The 18295-nt window shown below is 38.9% G+C and overlaps 1 protein-coding gene across 1 annotated transcript in view; it reads right to left on the bottom strand.

Moving 5' to 3' along the window:
• Positions 1-217: 217 nt before the first annotated feature.
• col5a3a (collagen, type V, alpha 3a) overlaps positions 218-18295 on the bottom strand; it is a 77048-nt gene continuing 58970 nt past the window's right edge. The window contains exons 48-67 of the mRNA XM_073838159.1: positions 17469-17522; positions 16539-16592; positions 16311-16364; positions 14741-14848; positions 14616-14669; positions 14480-14533; positions 14341-14394; positions 14203-14256; positions 14002-14109; positions 13821-13874; positions 13631-13684; positions 13229-13336; positions 11654-11707; positions 11449-11484; positions 11129-11182; positions 10735-11044; positions 8333-8445; positions 8146-8214; positions 7269-7502; positions 218-3228 (exon numbers count right to left, since the gene is read on the bottom strand). Of these exons, the coding sequence (XP_073694260.1) occupies positions 3082-3228; positions 7269-7502; positions 8146-8214; positions 8333-8445; positions 10735-11044; positions 11129-11182; positions 11449-11484; positions 11654-11707; positions 13229-13336; positions 13631-13684; positions 13821-13874; positions 14002-14109; positions 14203-14256; positions 14341-14394; positions 14480-14533; positions 14616-14669; positions 14741-14848; positions 16311-16364; positions 16539-16592; positions 17469-17522 (1827 nt within the window). The 3' untranslated portion in view covers positions 218-3081. The remainder of the gene's footprint in view (positions 3229-7268; positions 7503-8145; positions 8215-8332; positions 8446-10734; positions 11045-11128; positions 11183-11448; positions 11485-11653; positions 11708-13228; positions 13337-13630; positions 13685-13820; positions 13875-14001; positions 14110-14202; positions 14257-14340; positions 14395-14479; positions 14534-14615; positions 14670-14740; positions 14849-16310; positions 16365-16538; positions 16593-17468; positions 17523-18295) is intronic.

The following is an 18295-nucleotide window of genomic DNA, read 5'->3' as shown; positions in this document are numbered from 1 at the left end:
ATTAGTTTTACTAACGGGTTGTCTTTGGTCTCATTAGACTATTATTTGTTCCAGAGAAGATAGTTTTGGCAAAATCTCATCATGTTTATGTAAATTTAATGCTGTATGTTTGAGAGCTGCCTGTGTACATTTGACTGAATTGGCTAGAAACTTTTTTGATGGCTGTTGTTTGGTTGTTTATTAAATATTATTATTCAATAAATAATATTTGACATGGCAAAAACAGACTGTTTTTAACAGTCAACAGTAAAGTGTTTTATTCTGAAAAGTAAACACGATAGAAACGGAAGGTATTTTTTAGTTTTAACAACAGCTTAACGCAGCTTACAAATGCACTGGGCAGCGCTCTCATCAGAAATCACCCGTAACAGATGATATTAAGGATTTTAATGTTATGATAAAGATATCGCTTTCCTCAGCAGACATTCAAACTAATGTTTCATCGTGAATATGAAGAATGAATGCTGTATCAGATGCAGGTAATCAGTCCATCACTCTCGCATAATATTTGACTTTATATAGTGAGCTTTTAATGCAGTAATACAACAAGCTTTCAATGAAGCAGCTCAACGTTCATTAGTTTCTAGTTCTAAAGTGAAGTTTTCGAATTAGTAACAGAGGCTTGGGCACAGCTGTTAAACTGTCAAACTGAGATTTAAATTTGTGGCGGAAGGAAGCACAAAAAAAGGTTTTGAAAGACACTGTTGTTATTTTGTTTATGCATTTACACACTTGTGGCATCGAACTGTTGTATAAACGCAATAGTAGACGTGAGATAATGCTGTATAATGGCATGCTCATATAATATACACAGTATACAAACATATATTATGTAAACAAAATCTTTTATTTTGGATGCGATTAATCGCAATTAATCATTTGACAGCACTAAATTAAATTAAGTTTATGTTTAAAATAAGAAAAATATCTGCCAATGGGGTCAAAAAATTAACTTAAACAAGATTATTTTTCTTACCCCACTGACAGTTTTTTTTTAAGCAAAACTTGCTTAAAAACTAAATAAACAGACAAAACATGATATGTCATGACCTAATGGAAGCCCGTTTCCGCCACTGAATATTTTTTTTTTAAAAAGGTTATTGTGACTTATCTTATAATTATGACTTAAATTGTGATATAAAATCACAATTGCGAGTTATAAAAAAGTTATAAAAAAGTTATAAAGTCAGAAATCCCTACCAACCTATAAACTCGCAATTCTTAGAAATGAAGTCAGAATCAGAAGTGTGATATAAACTCGCATTTCTGTGAACATATCAGTCTTTTTTCTCCTCAGAACTGGACTTTATAACTCACAATTGTGAGTTTTTAGAAAAAAGTGCAAATTGCGAGATACAAAGTCGCAATTTGCAAGAGAAAACTTCAGAATTCGAGTTTATATCTTGTGATTCTCACTTTATTTCTTGAATTGTGGCCATTCCAACTTTATAACTCGCAATTGAGCATTTATATTTCACAGTTATGAAAAAAGTAAACTCACGATTACGAGAAAAAAAGTCAGAATTGTGAGATAAAAAAAAAATCGCAATTATATTTTTTATTTTTTATTCAGTAGTGGAAACAGGCTTCCATATGACCTGGAAAGTAGACCAAAAATACTGAGTGTTTTTGCAATGCATAATGGAATTGAGAAAACATTTTGTAAAACTGATCACCATTGCTCGATAAACAGATGTAAATTTTATGTGAATTTTGAATAAACATTGTGTAAAATGCATTTACTCTCAGCAATTTTCTGTATGTCTATATAATTTGCAGATATATTCTAAACATATCAGCAATACATCATCGGTGAGCCTGCTCTTTACAAATGTATTTTGCACCATATTGGCTGTATATAACAGCGCTACTTTTTTTCTGAGAGTGTTTATCTCCCTCTATTAGTATTAAGCACCACAGATGTCTTCCCTTGTCCTACCTCTGCCCCTGAGACAACAAATTATCATTACACATAGCAAAAAAACAAATCTCTTTAGCACCACAGTGGGAACAGACAACAAACAAGACATTTCAACACACGTACACCGCACACAATACTCTGAGGTTGATGATCAGGAACTTAGTAATCACAAATTCAGATATGAATGACTTTACATAAAAACAAAGCATAATTTAGTCAGTCTTCAGTGTAATGCTCGTATAACACCCCTCTCTCGATATTTTTCATTCATTACCGCAAACATATATGAAGCAATTCAGCTGTTTGGAGCAAAGGTTGATACGTAAGCACCATGGAAACATGCATCACTGACAGGCAAACATACTAGGCTGCCCGCTAACAAGACAAGCAGCTTAAGTGAGCGGACTACTTTACATATTAATAAGCAGCTGGGCTCCATTTGAGTCATGCACATAAACTGCTTTGCGTTTTGAAAAGCTCGGGCCTTATTTAACATTGTTTATGTATGAGCGTGCACTGAGTAAAGATGAGTAACACTGCAAGTTTGATGTGACAGGGAATATCCAAGCGAGGAATTACAAACAGATCGGGGTGGTATTTTCTTGTCAGACTAGTAAAGAGGTATAACTTTGCCTCAGTTGGCATCACATTGCAGTCAAGGCAGGAAAATGGGTCTCGGAAATATTTACTCTTCAATGTCGAGGCTGATCCCTCAAGTGGCAAATTAATTTCAAATCATCGCTATCAAATGAGACAAACAAATATGAGATCCCAGTCACAGGCTGTAAATTCAACATATATGCCATGGGCTAAAACGGTCTGTGGCGCAGATGACAGACAAATGATGTATTTGTTTTTCAGCCGTAGCACTTCTGGGAACTCTAGTGGGTCACGCCTCATAATTTAATCCACAGGTGAGTACAGTATAAAGACAGACAGAAAAGATGATAAAAAAAGACTTCCCTTTGATAAATGTGCTTAGTTTGTCCTGGATGGCATCCTCGCGTAGCCACCGTGGATTTGTGGGCTTTTGCAACCTATCAGATGTTCAAAAGTCATTTGGAAACATGCCACAAACCCACCGTCTACATATTAGGTAATAAATAGCACTCGTAGCCTCAGTTCTTTAGCTGGTGAATCCTGTGAAGAGGCACTTTGTGTTAGCCATTGAAACACACTGGTCCGACATGGAAGCCAAACTTCTGGTTGTTATTCCCAAAGTCTGATACTGCTACATCTATGACCGGAAGAAGCTCTGATCGCGGCGAGTCGATCTGCAGCACGGTCGTCTCTTGACCCTTGCGTGTCTGTGAAAAGAAAATTAAACGTGAGCTGAAAGAAGCTTTCTGGTTTGGACTTTTATACAGTGAGGGAAAAAATTATTTGTCCCCCGCTGATTTTGTACATTTGCCAACTGACAAAGAAATGATCAGTCTATAGTTATAATGCTGGGTTTATTTGAACAGTGAGATACAGAATAACAAAAAAACCTAAGTATTTGACTCCTTTTGCAAAACATGACTTAGTACTTGGTGGCAAAACCCTTGTTGGCAATCAGAGAGGTCATACGTTTCATGTAGATGGCCACCAGGTTAGCGTACATCCCACTCCTATTTGCAGATCCTCTCCAAGTCATTAAGGTTTCGAGGCTTATATTTGACAACTCAAACCTTCAGCTCCCTCCACAGGTTTTCTATGGGATTAGGGTCTGGAGACTAGCTAGACCACTCCAGGACCTTAATGTGCTTCTTCTTGAGCCACTCCTTTGTTGCTTTGGCTGTGTGTTTTGGGTCGTTGTCATGCTGGAATACCCATCCACAACGTATTTTCAATGCCCTGGCTGAGGGAAGGAGGTTCTTACCCTAGATTTGATGGTACATGGCCCCATCCATCGTACCTTTGATGCGGTGCAGTTGTCCTGTCCCCTTAGCAAAAAACACTACCAAAGCATAATGTTACCACCTCCATGTTTGACGGTGGGAATGGTGTTCTTGGGCAGCAAGCCAAAGAGCTTAGTTTGGTCTCATCTGACCACAAATCTTTGACCCAGTTCTCCTCTGAATCATTCAGATGTTTATTGGCAAACTTCAGACGGGCCTGTAAAGAGGGTCTTTCTTGAGTGTAGTGTGTTACCAATTGTTGACTATGGACAAAATCCTCCTGTGTAGTTCTGGGCTGATTCGTCACCTTTCTCATGATCATTGAAACTCCACGAGGTGAGCCCCAGACCGAGGGAGATTGACAGTTATTTTGTGTTTCTTTCATTTGCGAATAATCGCACCAACTGTTGTCACCTTCTCACCAAGCTGCTTGGCGATGGTCTTGTAGCCTATTCCAGCCTTGTGTAGGTCTACAATCTTGTCCCCGACATCCTTGGACAGCTCTTTGGTTTTAGCCATGGTGGAGAGTTTGGAATCTGATTGATTGATTGCTTCTGTGGTCAGGTGTCTTTTATACAGGTAACAAACTGAGATTAGGAGCACTTCCTTTAAGAGAGTGCTGCTAATCTCAGTTTGTTACCTGTATAAAAGACACCTGGAAGCCAGAAATCGTGCTTATTGATAGGGGACCAAATACTTATTTTACTCATTAAAACTTTTTTGAAATGCGTTTTTTCTGGATTTGTTTGTTGTTATTCTGTCTCTCACTGTTCAAATAAACCTACCATTAAAATTATAGACTGATCATTTCTTTGTCAGTGGGCAAATGTACAAAATCAGCAGGGATCATTTTTTTCCTTACTGTAGTGTATTTTTACTCAGGGATGAATTGCTGAGTGTATCCCTGTGAGGTTCTTCTGCTGGATAAAGCATTAAACTCCTGCTGAAATAGGCTTATTTGGGTGCTATTTTAGAATGAGCGTGTTCTGATTGTTTTCAGCTCCCTATTCTCCACTGACGGAAGGCTAATTTGGTGATTCATTAAACTCCAAGAAACTAAGTGTGGGCGTTTTTTTCCTAAGGAAGTGTTAAACTAATACTTTCCATACAGACACAATTGCTGTTTACAAACAAACACAAGGTGATGGCATTACCAGGCTCTTCATGCATCTCAGAAAAGTGCTGCTTTAGATTAACACTTCATTTAAAGTAACAAAAACATTGTTTGAGTTGTGGGCTTCTTTTGATTTCCGACATGATCAATGGATTAAGACTGTGGATTTAATTCAGGATTTGTGCACAGATGTTTTTTGTGAAAGGATATGCAGATTTAAACCTTGCAACACATGTCTGACAAATAAAATATGTTCAGGATAGTACAGGAACTATCAGAAAATATGTTAAAGGATAAAGTCAAATTTCCTGAATCCTGAATTTAATCACCCCTATGATATCCAAGGTGTTCATGTCTTTTATTTCTTCAGTCGAAAAGAAAACTTTTCAGGATGTTTTCTCCATACAGTGGACTTCAATGGGGATCAACTGTTTAAATGTCCAAATTGCAGTTTCAATGCAGCTTCAAAGGCCTCTACACAATCCCAGCCGAGGAATAAGGATCTTATCTAGCAAAATGATCAGTGATTTACTTAAAAAAGCGTGAATTCATTGCAGAGCTAGTGCCAGATGAGCATTTGTGATTAAAAAGTATATACATTTTTATTTATACATTTATTTAATTTTTTTAAATGACCGATCATTTCACTGGATAAGACCTTTTTTTCTTGAGTGGGATCATGTAGAGACTTTTGAAGCTGCATTGAAACTGCAATTTGGAACTATATTGAGAAAAATGCAGGAATATTGTCCTCAAAAACTTTAATTTCTTTTTGACTGAAGAAAGAAAGAAAGACATGAATATCTTGGATGGCATGGGGGTGAGTAAATTATCAGGAAATTTGAATTCAGGAGTGAATTAATCCTTTAAGTCTATGTCAAATTACCAATGTGATCAAATGTGTACTTGAGGAATAAAAGACGCATATTTTACATTTGCTGGGTAGTCTAATTTGTATTTTTTAGTTTTATATGGCTGATTTCTCTTTAGAAGTTGCACTTTAAGTTTTAGATGATTCATTCACCAGCTTGTGGACAAACTGGTTGCCTGACAAACTAAAACACAAAATACAGTGTTTATGCTTACCAAGGCTACTTTTTTTTTAATCAAAAATACAGTACAAACAGTAACATTGTAGTAACGTCAATACATTTTACTGTTTTCTATAATAACATTTTTAAGTGGAATTTATTCCTGTTATGGTGAAACTGATTTCTTTTAGCATCATTACTCCAGTCTTTAGTGTCACATGATTCTTCAGTAATCATTCTAATATGCTGATTTGCTGCTCAAGAAACATTTCTTATTATAATCAATGCTGAAAACAGTTGTGCTGAACAGCTTTTTTATATATATATATATATATATATATATATATTGCTAGATTTTAAATGACTTTAATGTCACTTTTGATCAATTTAAAGGAGAAATTCACTTTCAGAACAAAAAACTACAGATCATTTACTCACCCCCTTGTTGTCCAAGGAGTTCATGTCTTTCTTTCTTCAGTCTTCAGAAATTATGTTTTTTTAAGGAAAACATTTCAGGATTTTTCTCCATATAGTAGACTTCAATGGTGCCCACGAGTTTGAACTTCCAAAATGCAGTTTAAATGCAGCTTTAAAGGGCTCTAAACGATCCCAGCCGAGAAAGAAGGGTCTTATCTAGCAAAACAATTGGTTATTTTCTAAAAAGATTGACAATTTATATACTTTTTAACCTCAAATGCTCATCTTGTCTAGCTCTGTGCGAACTGTGTGTATTCCGGTTCAAGACAGTTAGGGTATGTCGAAAAACTCAGAACTCATTTCCTCTTCCAACTTCAAAATCGTCCTACATCACTGCAGAAGTACCGACCCAGTGTTTACAAAGTGAACACGCAAGGAGGGTCAAATGCCCTTCAAAAAAAAAAAAAACTGTAAAACACTGATGTAGGACAATTTTGAAGTTGGAGGGGAAAATGAGATGGGAGTTTTTCGACATACCCTAACTGTCATAAACCAAGGTTGAGGTTAAAAAGTATATATATTGTAATCTTTTTTATAAATTAACTGATTGTTTCGCTGGAAAAGACCCTTCTTCCTCAGCTGGGATTGTTTAGCTCCCTTTGACGCTGCATTTAAACTGCATTTTGGAAGTACAAACTCGGGGCACCATAGAAGTCCACTATATGGAGAACATTCCTAAAAGAAATTTTCCTCAAAAAACATAATTTCTTTACGACTGAAGAAAGAAAGGCTTGAACATCTTGGATGACAAGGGGGTAAATTATCTGTAATTTTTTGTTCTGGAAGTGAACTTTATTCCTTCTTGTGTGAGATCATGTTAATTTCATAAAGAGTATTCTCCTCACCTGACAACCATCATACAGTGCTGTGATAAAGGGTGATTTGGTTTGCGTCATCTCCTCGTCGTTGCTGCCGCGGAACCGTACGGCATGTTGATGGCTGTGGCTCGCCACGTCATACCAGCCGACTGAGTTCTGGCAGCTATATGTGAAGGTCTGTGTAGCTGTGGCACTGAGGAGCTTCAGGAAGGTCAGCTGGACCACAGGCACTGGATTTCCATCAGTGTCAATATAGGAGAACTGCAGCAAAGGGGAATCATGGGTAAGGAGCACTCAGCTTAATCAAAGACGGTTCTTTAGACACATTTATTGCGTGACATCCATACAAACTTGCTCACCCCGCCTCAATTTCATTTCTAATGAAGGCAGGAGAGAGTGACATCTGTCTGCCTTAATCTTTATAACAAGGTCAGATGTCACACCTTACCAATGAGCTCCGAGTGAAACAGGCTTCAGATGTTAGTCTCAAGCATCATTTAATGAGTCAAGACGGATGGAGGTCGCTAGCGTGCACTCCAGAGAGTTTGGCCCGAGGCGTTTCAGATAGAGCAGCATATAAATACCATCATCTTCCTTTTCTAGACCAGACATACCATTTATTTTTTTATTTTTATCAAAGACACACACTCATTGAGTGACGCATCTCAGTTGATTGTTTGACAGTTTAGAAAATATCTTTGCCATTCATTTGCGAGTACAAAGTCTATATAACAACTGGTCTATTTATTGCATCAGGCAGTGTGTTTATAACAAATTGTGGTGTTTTTGTTTAGCGACAATAAATTTGAGGCAAAAAGGTGTCTAGATTCAAACTCGGTGCTGCATACATGTTGACAGTCAGACAGTTAAAAGATGAGAGAAAAACATTTGAAGGGAAAAGCACCTGTTTGCCCTTTCTGTACTGGCTGTACCAACTGCCCGGTTTTTCTTTGTTCCAGGCGGCCAGCTTCACCTGTATTGAGAGATGAGAAGACAGATCAGACATGTTTTTCTTCAGACTCCAGAAGGCCTGTTGAACTGAGACTGCAGGAAGACGTGTGTAGTGTACGTGAGTATGGTTTGAGAGTCACCATTTCAAATCGTTTATCAGAGTGCAGACAGGTCTCCCCCTCCGCAGTGAAGTTGCAGAAAACCTTAATGGAGTCTTTGTGGCAGCCTTGGTTTGGGTCAATCCAATATTCACCTAAGAAGGGGTGGATTGCAAGATCAAGGTTTTAAATACTCATTTAACTTGAGAGAATAACAAGCAAACTCACTAAATAGTCACTTTCAATATTAAACACAAAAAGAGCACAAACACAGCTCTTTTCCATGTAAATTAGAATCATTAAAGATACTGATAGTGCTATTTGCCATGGTCATGTGGCTTCGGAATTAAGAATTCTTTTAAAATTACAATTCAATTTCTAAATTTAAAGTAGAATCTAAGTCCACATTCTGTATTTTTAAAGGATTAGTTCACTTCCAGAATCTAAATTTCCTGATAATTTACTCATCCCCATGTCATCCAAGATGTTCATGTCTTTTTTTCTTCAGTCGAAAAGAAATTAAGACTTTGGAGTGGCCTAATCAAAGTCCTGACCTAAATCCTATTGAGATGCTGTGGCATGATCTTAAAAAGGCGGTCCGTGCTCGAAAACCCTCCAATGTGGCTGAATTACAACAATTCTGCCAAGATGAGTGGGCCAAAATTCCTGCACAGCGCTGTAACAGACTCATTGCAAGTTATCGCAAATGCTTGATTGCAGTTGTTGCTGCTAAGGGTGGCCCAACCAGTTAGTACGTTTAGGGGGCAAACACTTTTTCACACAGGGCCATGTGGGTTTGGCTTTTCTTTTCCAAACTTCATTCAAAAATTGCATGTTGTGTTTACTTCTGTTATCTTTGATTAATATTTACATTTGTTTGCTGATCTGAAACATTAAAGTGTGACAAACATGCAAAAAAAAAAAAAAATCAGGAAGGGGGCCAACACTTTTTCACACCACTGTACATTCTTTTGCTTCCATTTTAAGAACATTTATTCTTTTTGCGGCACAGTTTCCATGCAAAGGATGTGCGGACCTCATCAAGTGATCTAGCACCACTGACGGAAGTGGTTGAGCGCACACAGAAAACCACGATATTCTCCATTCATTTTAACGAGTTGAAAAAACAGTGACTTTAAGACATGACTTTCTGCTTATTTTAAGAGTTCATTTGAGGCTGTTTCTGTTGCGTTATTTTATTGAGCAGAGCGCAATGTTGCACAAATCTCTTCTCTCGCAGGTGGATTCTCTTCACTCTCGCAAAACGGACATTCTTACACGTGCGCATTTTAAATTAAATAACATTTAATTTTTTCCTCGAACTTCAAAATCGCAGACATTGTTGTTTTACCTTTTTTTGTTAATGCTGTTTGACATTTATTTTTCATGTTTGTTGTGTAAACTATGAAACGCGTGCATGGTTGCAGCTGTTAATGCTTAATTACCATTTTAGATCAACAATCTGCAATACTGTATAAAATTTCTATTCTAACTGAAAGCAAAATTCTAGGCTTTTTGCTGCCATTTTTAAAGCACAATGCAAAAACATGACATTTCATTCACTAAAACGCTCTTCACTTAACGCTCTTTAATCAGAAGCGCCAAACCTGACGGGAACACGTATACTTACTTGCCGGCAACCCGCCAAAATAAAAGCTTACTCATTTAGGTTTTAAAATGATGAAAACTCACATAAAAAAAGTAAATATTATTATTTTATTTTTAGGTTTACTATAAAATATGTATATGTATTAGGGGTGGGCATAGATTAATTTTTTTAATGTAGATTAATTCCAAGATTTAATCTAGATTAAAAAAATTAATCTATGCCCACCCCTAATATATATATATATATATATATATATATTATTTTTTTTTTTTTTTTTATGACAGATCATCTCGATAGATTGGCTGAGATCATTTAGAGCCCTTTGAAGCTGCGTTAAAAACTGCTATTTGCACATTCAATCTATTGGTTCCCACTGTAGTCCACTATATGGAGAAAATCCTGAAATGTAACTTCTTAATTTCTTTTCAACTGAAGAAAGAAAGATATGAACATCTTGGATGACATGGGAGAGAATAAATTATCAGGAAATTTTATTTTGGAAGTAAACTAATCCGTTAAAAGCTGTTTCAGGTGTCTGGATCTCAGTAAAATGTAGTGATTCTATACAATTCCAGTGAAGTTTGTCAGACTGTGGTAGTCTGCAGCATCTTTTACAAACTAAGCACTCTGAACTGACTTGCATGATGGAGAATTGCACTGTTTACATTCCATTCATCTTAGATTATGCACTGTTACCTGATTTGCACAATTCCTTTAGTGAACAGACAGCATGTGCAAATAAACCAAGACAGGAACAATTAGCAGGCATTCTTAGTGAATTCCCCCCATCAAAGAAATTAATTAACTACTGGGAAATGGGTGTAAATTTCCTCACCATCTTTGTATTCTGGATGACACAACATCAGCTCCTTGCACGTGCGGGCAGGACTCTCAAAGGTCCCGAGTGGTTTTCTCATGAGCTCCACCTCTGTTTTCATTGAGTTGAGTGAGGCAAACACCTCCTCCATGCCTTCTGGGTCATCTAGAGACTCGTCTGCCTGTAGGAAGTCCTCCATGTTGAGCTGGACTGCTTCCTCCTCCTCGCTCTCTGCCCTGGCTCCGGCTCCTTGTCGGTTTGAGTGTCTCCTTCGCTTTTTACGTCCCTCTCTGAATGGCAGAGGCTCAATCATGGTGGCTGGTGGGCCCTAGAGAAACAGAGTGATGGGAGACATGAGGAGACAGGATAAAAGTAACATACAGAAAAGTAAGGAGTCATTATGATGGCTCACAGGTGGTCCAGGTGGGCCAGCGGGTCCTGTATCCCCTCTTGCACCGACAGCTCCCTTTGGGGGGAGAAAAACAGAAACAGTTTAGTCAGGCATCCCTAAAATTGGCACTTTCCTCAAAGGTCCCTGCCAACTCAGCGCTTCATATGGCGATTCTTTCAGAGGGATTATCCAAGTTAGAGCAGCAGGATACAACTCAGGCATCGACAATGTCTTTCACTCAGGTTTCATAAAAGTAGCAAAAGCTCAGATCAAAACAAACAAATACTATATAAACACAGAGAGGCTGCAAAACAAGAATGCAATGAAAAATATATACCAACCTCGTCTCCTTTAGATCCTTTCTCACCTATTGTACCCTACCAGTGAGAAAGAAAATAACAGTAATGAAAAACAGGCAATATGATTCCACAGATAAATTTAAACATAACAGGTTCCTTCAAAAGTAGTTGCCGTTCCACAATACAACTAAGAGATAATCGATCAATAGAGTGAGAAAAATGAAAAGCATATAAAATGGCAACTCACAGCCAACCCAGGGGGTCCAGGTGGACCAGTCGGACCGGGGGGACCACCAACACCCTATTATCAATAGATCAACATAATATTTTCTTTAAGACCATCATTAGTAAATGCAGTTAGGGGGGTATTTGTAACATCATTTTAAAATATTCACATTGTAACAATTTCAGTATTATAATCTAATCTTTTTCACTGGAAGCTGACAACCATGATGAAAATCTCTATGTTGGCTACTAGTTTTTATTAAACATTTCTGATAATTTTCTTAGAATGTTTGTGCATTACAGATGCCTACTCTATTTATTTATTTATACATACATTTAAATAAAAATCAGCAAAGAACAAAAATCTAATGCTACAAAAAAATCTAATATAAACTACCAGACAAATGTTTTTGAACAGTAAGATTTTGAATTTTTTTAGAATCTGCTCACCAAGCCTGCATTTATTTATTCCAAAGTACAGCAAAACTGTAAAATTGCTATTTAAAATAACTGTTTTCTATTTGAATATATTTTAAAATGTAATTCATTCCTGTGATTTCAAAGCAAAAATTTTGCCATTGTCACCCCAGTCACACGATCCTTCAGAAATCATTCTAATTTTATGATTTGCTGCTTAAAAACCATTTATTTACCCTGGAAATCCAGAGGTCTCGCAAGAGCACAATTTGAATTGTCTCTGCAAGACTCTCTGGCATCGAGCAATGATGCAGGTTACTGCAATATGTAAGCAATTGTGGGAACCAATCAAATCGGTGTATCTGATGTAGGCGGGCCAGAGGCGAGCTAAGCTGATAATGACAGCACTGGGGAGTGGCCCGAACCCAGAGTACGTTACCCCCCAATAGGAGTAGCGAGAACTCAGAGTGATGAGATGGGGTGGTGGAGGTTTACTGATAAACCATCGAGTGAATTGAGGTGAGTCAGCTGTATTTAAACCTATGGCGCTGATTGACTTGTGATGTTTACGCTAAGCATCTGATGCGCATCTGATGCGCTTCTCCCGAACTTTGTTAATGAAACATCATTTAGCTCTGCTGGTAGCTAAGCGTGTATTGTTGTGATTGGTCGTGGCGTTATCCAATTGCGTGCAGTTAGAGTCTCAAATGCATGCTTGGTGCCGCCCCTCGAGTTAGGCAGTTTTCATTGCTCGATGCCAGACCCTTAATCTTAATAGATTAGGGTCTGGATTTTTCTAGGCTACCATTTATTAATATTATGTTGAAAACAGCTGAGTAGAATTTTTTTTTCAGGTTTCTTTGATAAATAGAAGTTAAGAAGAACAGGATTTATCTGAAATAGAAATCTTTTATAACATTATATATGTATTTATCATCACTTTTGATCAATTTAAAGCATCCAAAAAAATAAACAAAAATAATAATAATAATAATAATAATAATAATAATATTATATATATATATATATATATATATATATATATATATATATATATATATATATATTCCAAGCATTTGAATGGTATAGTGTATAATGTTACAAAAGCTTTAAAAATCATTTTGACTGGCAGTGTACTATATAGTATTTATTGCTTAGAATAGCAGAGATGTATACATACACCATCTCCTTTGGGACCTTGTACACCCTGATTTCCCGGCAGTCCTCGATCTCCTTTCTCTCCCATCTCTCCTGGAGGTCCAATCAGTCCAATCAGCCCAACATGACCCTAGACAGCACAAAGAACAGCAGAGCTATACTAGTGCATTGAGCCATACCACATGCCATAATTTTGCAAACACAAAGACTTCACAATGAGCACAGTGCTGGGAAGGTATGCTTTGAGAGTTTTATGCCTGGCTTTAGTGAGAGATATAATCGTTGGTTTCAAGCTGTTCAGTTATGTTCTCAGCTCTCTCAAGCTGTATTGTTTGGGTTATGTGAAACAAGCTTATGGGAAACGAGCCCATCTATGATGCAGTCAGGTATCATACTGTGTCAAGTGTTTATGATGCTCTCATACCTTATCTCCTTTAATGCCAGGATCTCCTTTCAATCCTGGTAATCCAGCTGGACCCTATATAAAGCAAAGCCAGCCAGAAAGTTCAATTTCATTTTGAGGCAGAATTTGCTACAAAAATCATTTGTCTTCTTTTCTTAGAGCAGTATCTGATAGATCGATATGGGAGAGAATGAAGTAGTGAAAACCCTACCATAGGTCCTGGGGGTCCCGTTTGCCCTGGGGGGCCATTTAACCCTTGCTCCCCCTGAAAAGGACCAGGCAGAGTGGTAAGTTAAAGACAGATGAAGCGGTCAGAGAGTTCAGTGTGGTAGTTGTTCGATATCTATCTATAGCAGATTGATGTACTATAACATAGATGTGCTTAGACTCACAGCAGAGCCTGGAATCCCACGCAAACCCTCTGGACCAAGGTTTCCAGGGTGTCCCTGTGGTCCAACAGGCCCTGTTTTTCCCAGTGGACCCTCGGCACCAGCAGAACCCTGAAGAAAATAACGAAGACAGTTGTCATTGTGTACAAACAGGTACATGCTACATATGAGAGTTTACATGAAGAATAATTATAAAATACTCACCTTTGCCCCCTTTTTTCCCTGTTTCCCTTCTTTTCCCTCAGGACCTACATGACCCTGTGTAGAAGGAGATAAGTGATTAGTTTACAGATTAGGTTTTTTTATAGTATGGGAATCATTCAGTACACAGTCGAAACCCACCCTCCTTCCAGGTGGCCCTGGAGGGCCAGGCTCTCCTGAGGCTCCTATGGGTCCCTGTTCAAAACAGAATATTTATTTAAATTAGTTTACAAATGTATCATTACATCAATATCGTTAAGTTCTCAAATGCTCCACTTACAGCTTTACCAGGTTCGCCATTATCCCCTTTAGCTCCTGGAACACCATCAACACCCTAGAACCAAAAATTCTATTTAAATCACCATGTGAATTTACCATCTTGAAGCTTGAATTGATGCAGGTGTTGCTGCACTTACATTAACACCTGGCTCTCCAGGGGGTCCCGCGTCTCCAGGAAATCCAAGGGGACCCTGTTGAGGAAAATAGATGGTGTCAGAGTGAAAATATCTTGAGAGTCTTAACTATGGGAATAGTTACTCACTGGGTTTCCTTTGGATCCATCTGATCCAGGTGTGCCTCTGATTCCTGGGGGTCCTGAAGCTCCAGAGGGGCCAGTATCACCCTTCTCGCCCACTTCACCTTTGACTCCCTTGACAATAAAGCAACAGGGTGGTTAGTGATACATGGGCAAGGCCTAAAACTAACTTTCTGACACATTAACAATGGGGAAAAAAAGGCAGTTATTACTACTACAATGACTAAACATATTTGCAATGTTTTTCATTTGTCCTGCTGCTGGTGTCACTATTAAATGCATTTTCCCTCAATTCTACCTATTAACTATAGCCATTCAACATTACAGTATAATTGAAAGCCATTATTTTTTTACATTTAATAGGCTCTGACAATCTTTGCATAAACTATAAATTGTATACAGTATGCATAAACAATACAGATTAATCTTCATTCCAGCTACAAATGCTAATCGGCAACTACAGCAGTCGAGTGATTTCTCTTTTTCTTTTGTTGTTTGATTCAATGACAAACTTCAGCAGATTTCACTTTAAAATCAACGCTGTCTCTTTAAAACATGATGCACATGATGTGGATCTGACACATGTCCGACTTTCTCCCAACTCTTTACGGTCATTTAAGAGTACGTTTACGAGGATTATTACTGGTGTGCTGTCTGAAGCGGCTCAGTGTCAGTGTTGACAGATCTGCGGTTTTCCCATGGAATTGGGCTGCTTTTCCACTGTTGCCGCAGGTTGAAGCGACCCCAGTAACATAATATTTAACCCCTGGAATGCTCATTTTACCAGATGAAATCTCCAAAAACATGTATTTTACCCCCTCAAAATGCGATTGGGCTACTTTTGAGTAGCAATTGGGCAGGTTTTGTTATGAAAACCTGGCAAGTCTGCTCAGCATAGGCATACAGCTGAACACGCAACCTTTCAAACTATACTTCACAGCACTGTTTAGGTGGCATAACCCAAGGTATGTGTCACCACATTTTTGAGTTACAAAGAAGGGAAAAGTTAATCTTGTGAAATGAAGCAGCAATATCTTCTCAGGTTATTAGAACCGTATCTAGAGACAAGCTGGCTATCACACTGCTCTGACCTTATCAGCCCATTTGTATCCTATTACTTGATTCGCTCTTGTCGATTATGACAGAACAGCTACTCACTAATATTGTCTTCGGAAAAGATTCGTTTATTTGTCAGAATAAACTAAAGGAGTGCCCAACCCTGTTCCTGGAGATCTATTTTTCCTGCAGAGTTTAGTTCCAACCCTGATCAAATACACCTTAAACAACTAATTAGGATCTGAAGGAGCACTTGATAATTACAGACAGGTGTGTTTAATCAGAGTTGGAGCTGAATTCTGCAGGAAGGTAGATCTCCAGGAACAGGGATGAGCATCTGCATTATAAATTGGCTGTTGTTTTCACTATATTGCATTATGTTTTGTAAAAGATTTACCCGCCAACTGGGACTGACATGGTTTCATATACTCGCCAGTGCAGATTTTTACTCGCATTTGGCACTGGACGAGTGTTAATTTTAGACTAATGAGAAAAGAGGTAACAGGAAGAAATTACTTACAGGTGGGCCAGTTTCGCCAACATTTCCTGGATTCCCTGCTTCTCCATCCTCACCCTAGACAGAGACCAACAAAGAGAAGAAAGCAAAAAGAAAGAAAGCAACCATCCATCATACTTAGGCTTACATGTTTACGCAGTTACAGAGGCAGCACCCTCCAACAAATAAACACAACCTCCCCCATAAATCACGAAAACACGTGTACATATACACAGTGAGAAAGAGGCTTACCTTTTCTCCCACCATTCCTGGTTGGCCCACTCCGCCCGGCATGCCCTGAGGACCCTGGCCACACAGAACAAAACTGAGTCAGTTTCATACATAATGCATGCAAGGCTGTCTCCTCTACTTGCAGACTGTTGACATTACATTGATGAGATTACAGACTACCAAGCATGGTCTGTGTATATGCAATCATATTTTATTAAGCTAAAACGCCATACTGTTCGGCTTCCTCCTGGCTGAGGCGTTTATGGCTGCAGTGGCTGAGTATGAATATCTCGGATGAGTCTAAACTGAAGTGGCTGCCCTAGTCTCTGGAGTCGCTCTGTTGAGTGCCTTTAAGTGAGGTGCACACATGAAGCCAAATAGACGACCAGCACATGTATACAGGCCGCTTTTCATATGATGAGCCTCGGTGCACAACTCTTCTCCTCTCCAGCTCTGTGAAAGTGCCAGCGTATGGGTCACTGCTGTGTCTGTCTCTATTCTCTCACTTTTCAATTATTAACACATGGGAGATGTTCAAAGGCGGCCATTAATAGAGGTAAATATAACTCTCTCTCAGGGATGATAGTCTAATATTCCTTAATCATTCATAAAGAAGTAAATATAACTCTTGGAGAAGGATCATATCCCACTCCTAGTTAATAATTTAACGCTCAAAATCAGCAGAGGGTGGGCAGAAAGAGATATAGGGAGGATGAAAGACTGAGGAAAGAGAAATGAGGTGGCGTATGTGACCTCATAACAGCCTAGGGGGTTTCATCTGCGGTGTTGACACACAGGACGGCTCCTTTGGAGTCGTGAAACGAAGACGCCTCATTATGTCTCAGCAGTACTGGGACAACGATCCCTAATCAGCGCTAATCTACTGTCCCGCACTTGAACCCTACGGCACAGTAGGCTGATAGACAGGAAGAAAAGCACAAAGACACTTACCTCTCCCCCAACGGGTCCCTGGGGGCCTCGCGGGCCATGTTGTCCTGGAGGGCCCTGATGAGAAGCAGAAAGATTAAGCATTTCCCACATATCATTATACTTGTACTCTCTCTTTCACTCTCTCTCCTTCTCTTTTTGTACAATCAGCACCTTTCTCTGTGTCAGAGAGGTGTTTTTTTTTGTACATCTCTGACATGGTGGTGACAGGCTATTACGGGCGGGCTGATTTCCTCTCTGTGTGCTGCGTCTGGGTTTTAATGAGGACCATCTCACTTCTCCATTCTCTGGTTACACTGCATGAATTCTCAACTCCTGAGGCATACCTCTTATTGCTGCGGAGGGCGGAACACGAGCCATTAATCAAACTGACCAAAACCGTAGCTAGCACACCGCACGCGGTCTCCACCGAGAGATATTAGTGCAGCACGAGGCATCCAGCTGGATAGACTACAGCGAGGATCAACAGCAAGGCTGAGTGTGTAGTCTCAAAAATATACAATACCCCACACTCCAGAATCCATCACAGAGGCTTAACACAAACTGGTACAGGGAAAACGGGAAATTCTGTGGCTATGCATTAGGGCCTGGAAATCCCATGATCCATGGCATTCACTCACGGATGAGATGTTCCCAGTGAGGTCTTGTGGCTTTGTTTTTGCCCAGTTTTGATGCACTTCATCTAATCGCGCAAGTGTGTGGAACCGTTGAGAATCGCGTTTTGCATTCCTTCATGGTTGACGGAGCCGCAAGAAGACTGTCACAAAGGAGTGCGCTCATTAGACAGCCCAGGCTCACGGTAATCTGATTAGCAGCTGTCACGCTGCCTT

The sequence above is a fragment of the Garra rufa genome, chromosome 1 (assembly GCF_049309525.1).
Source record: "Garra rufa chromosome 1, GarRuf1.0, whole genome shotgun sequence".
Classification (NCBI taxonomy): Eukaryota; Metazoa; Chordata; class Actinopteri; order Cypriniformes; family Cyprinidae; genus Garra; species Garra rufa.
This window is presented reverse-complemented; position numbering and strand designations above follow the sequence as displayed.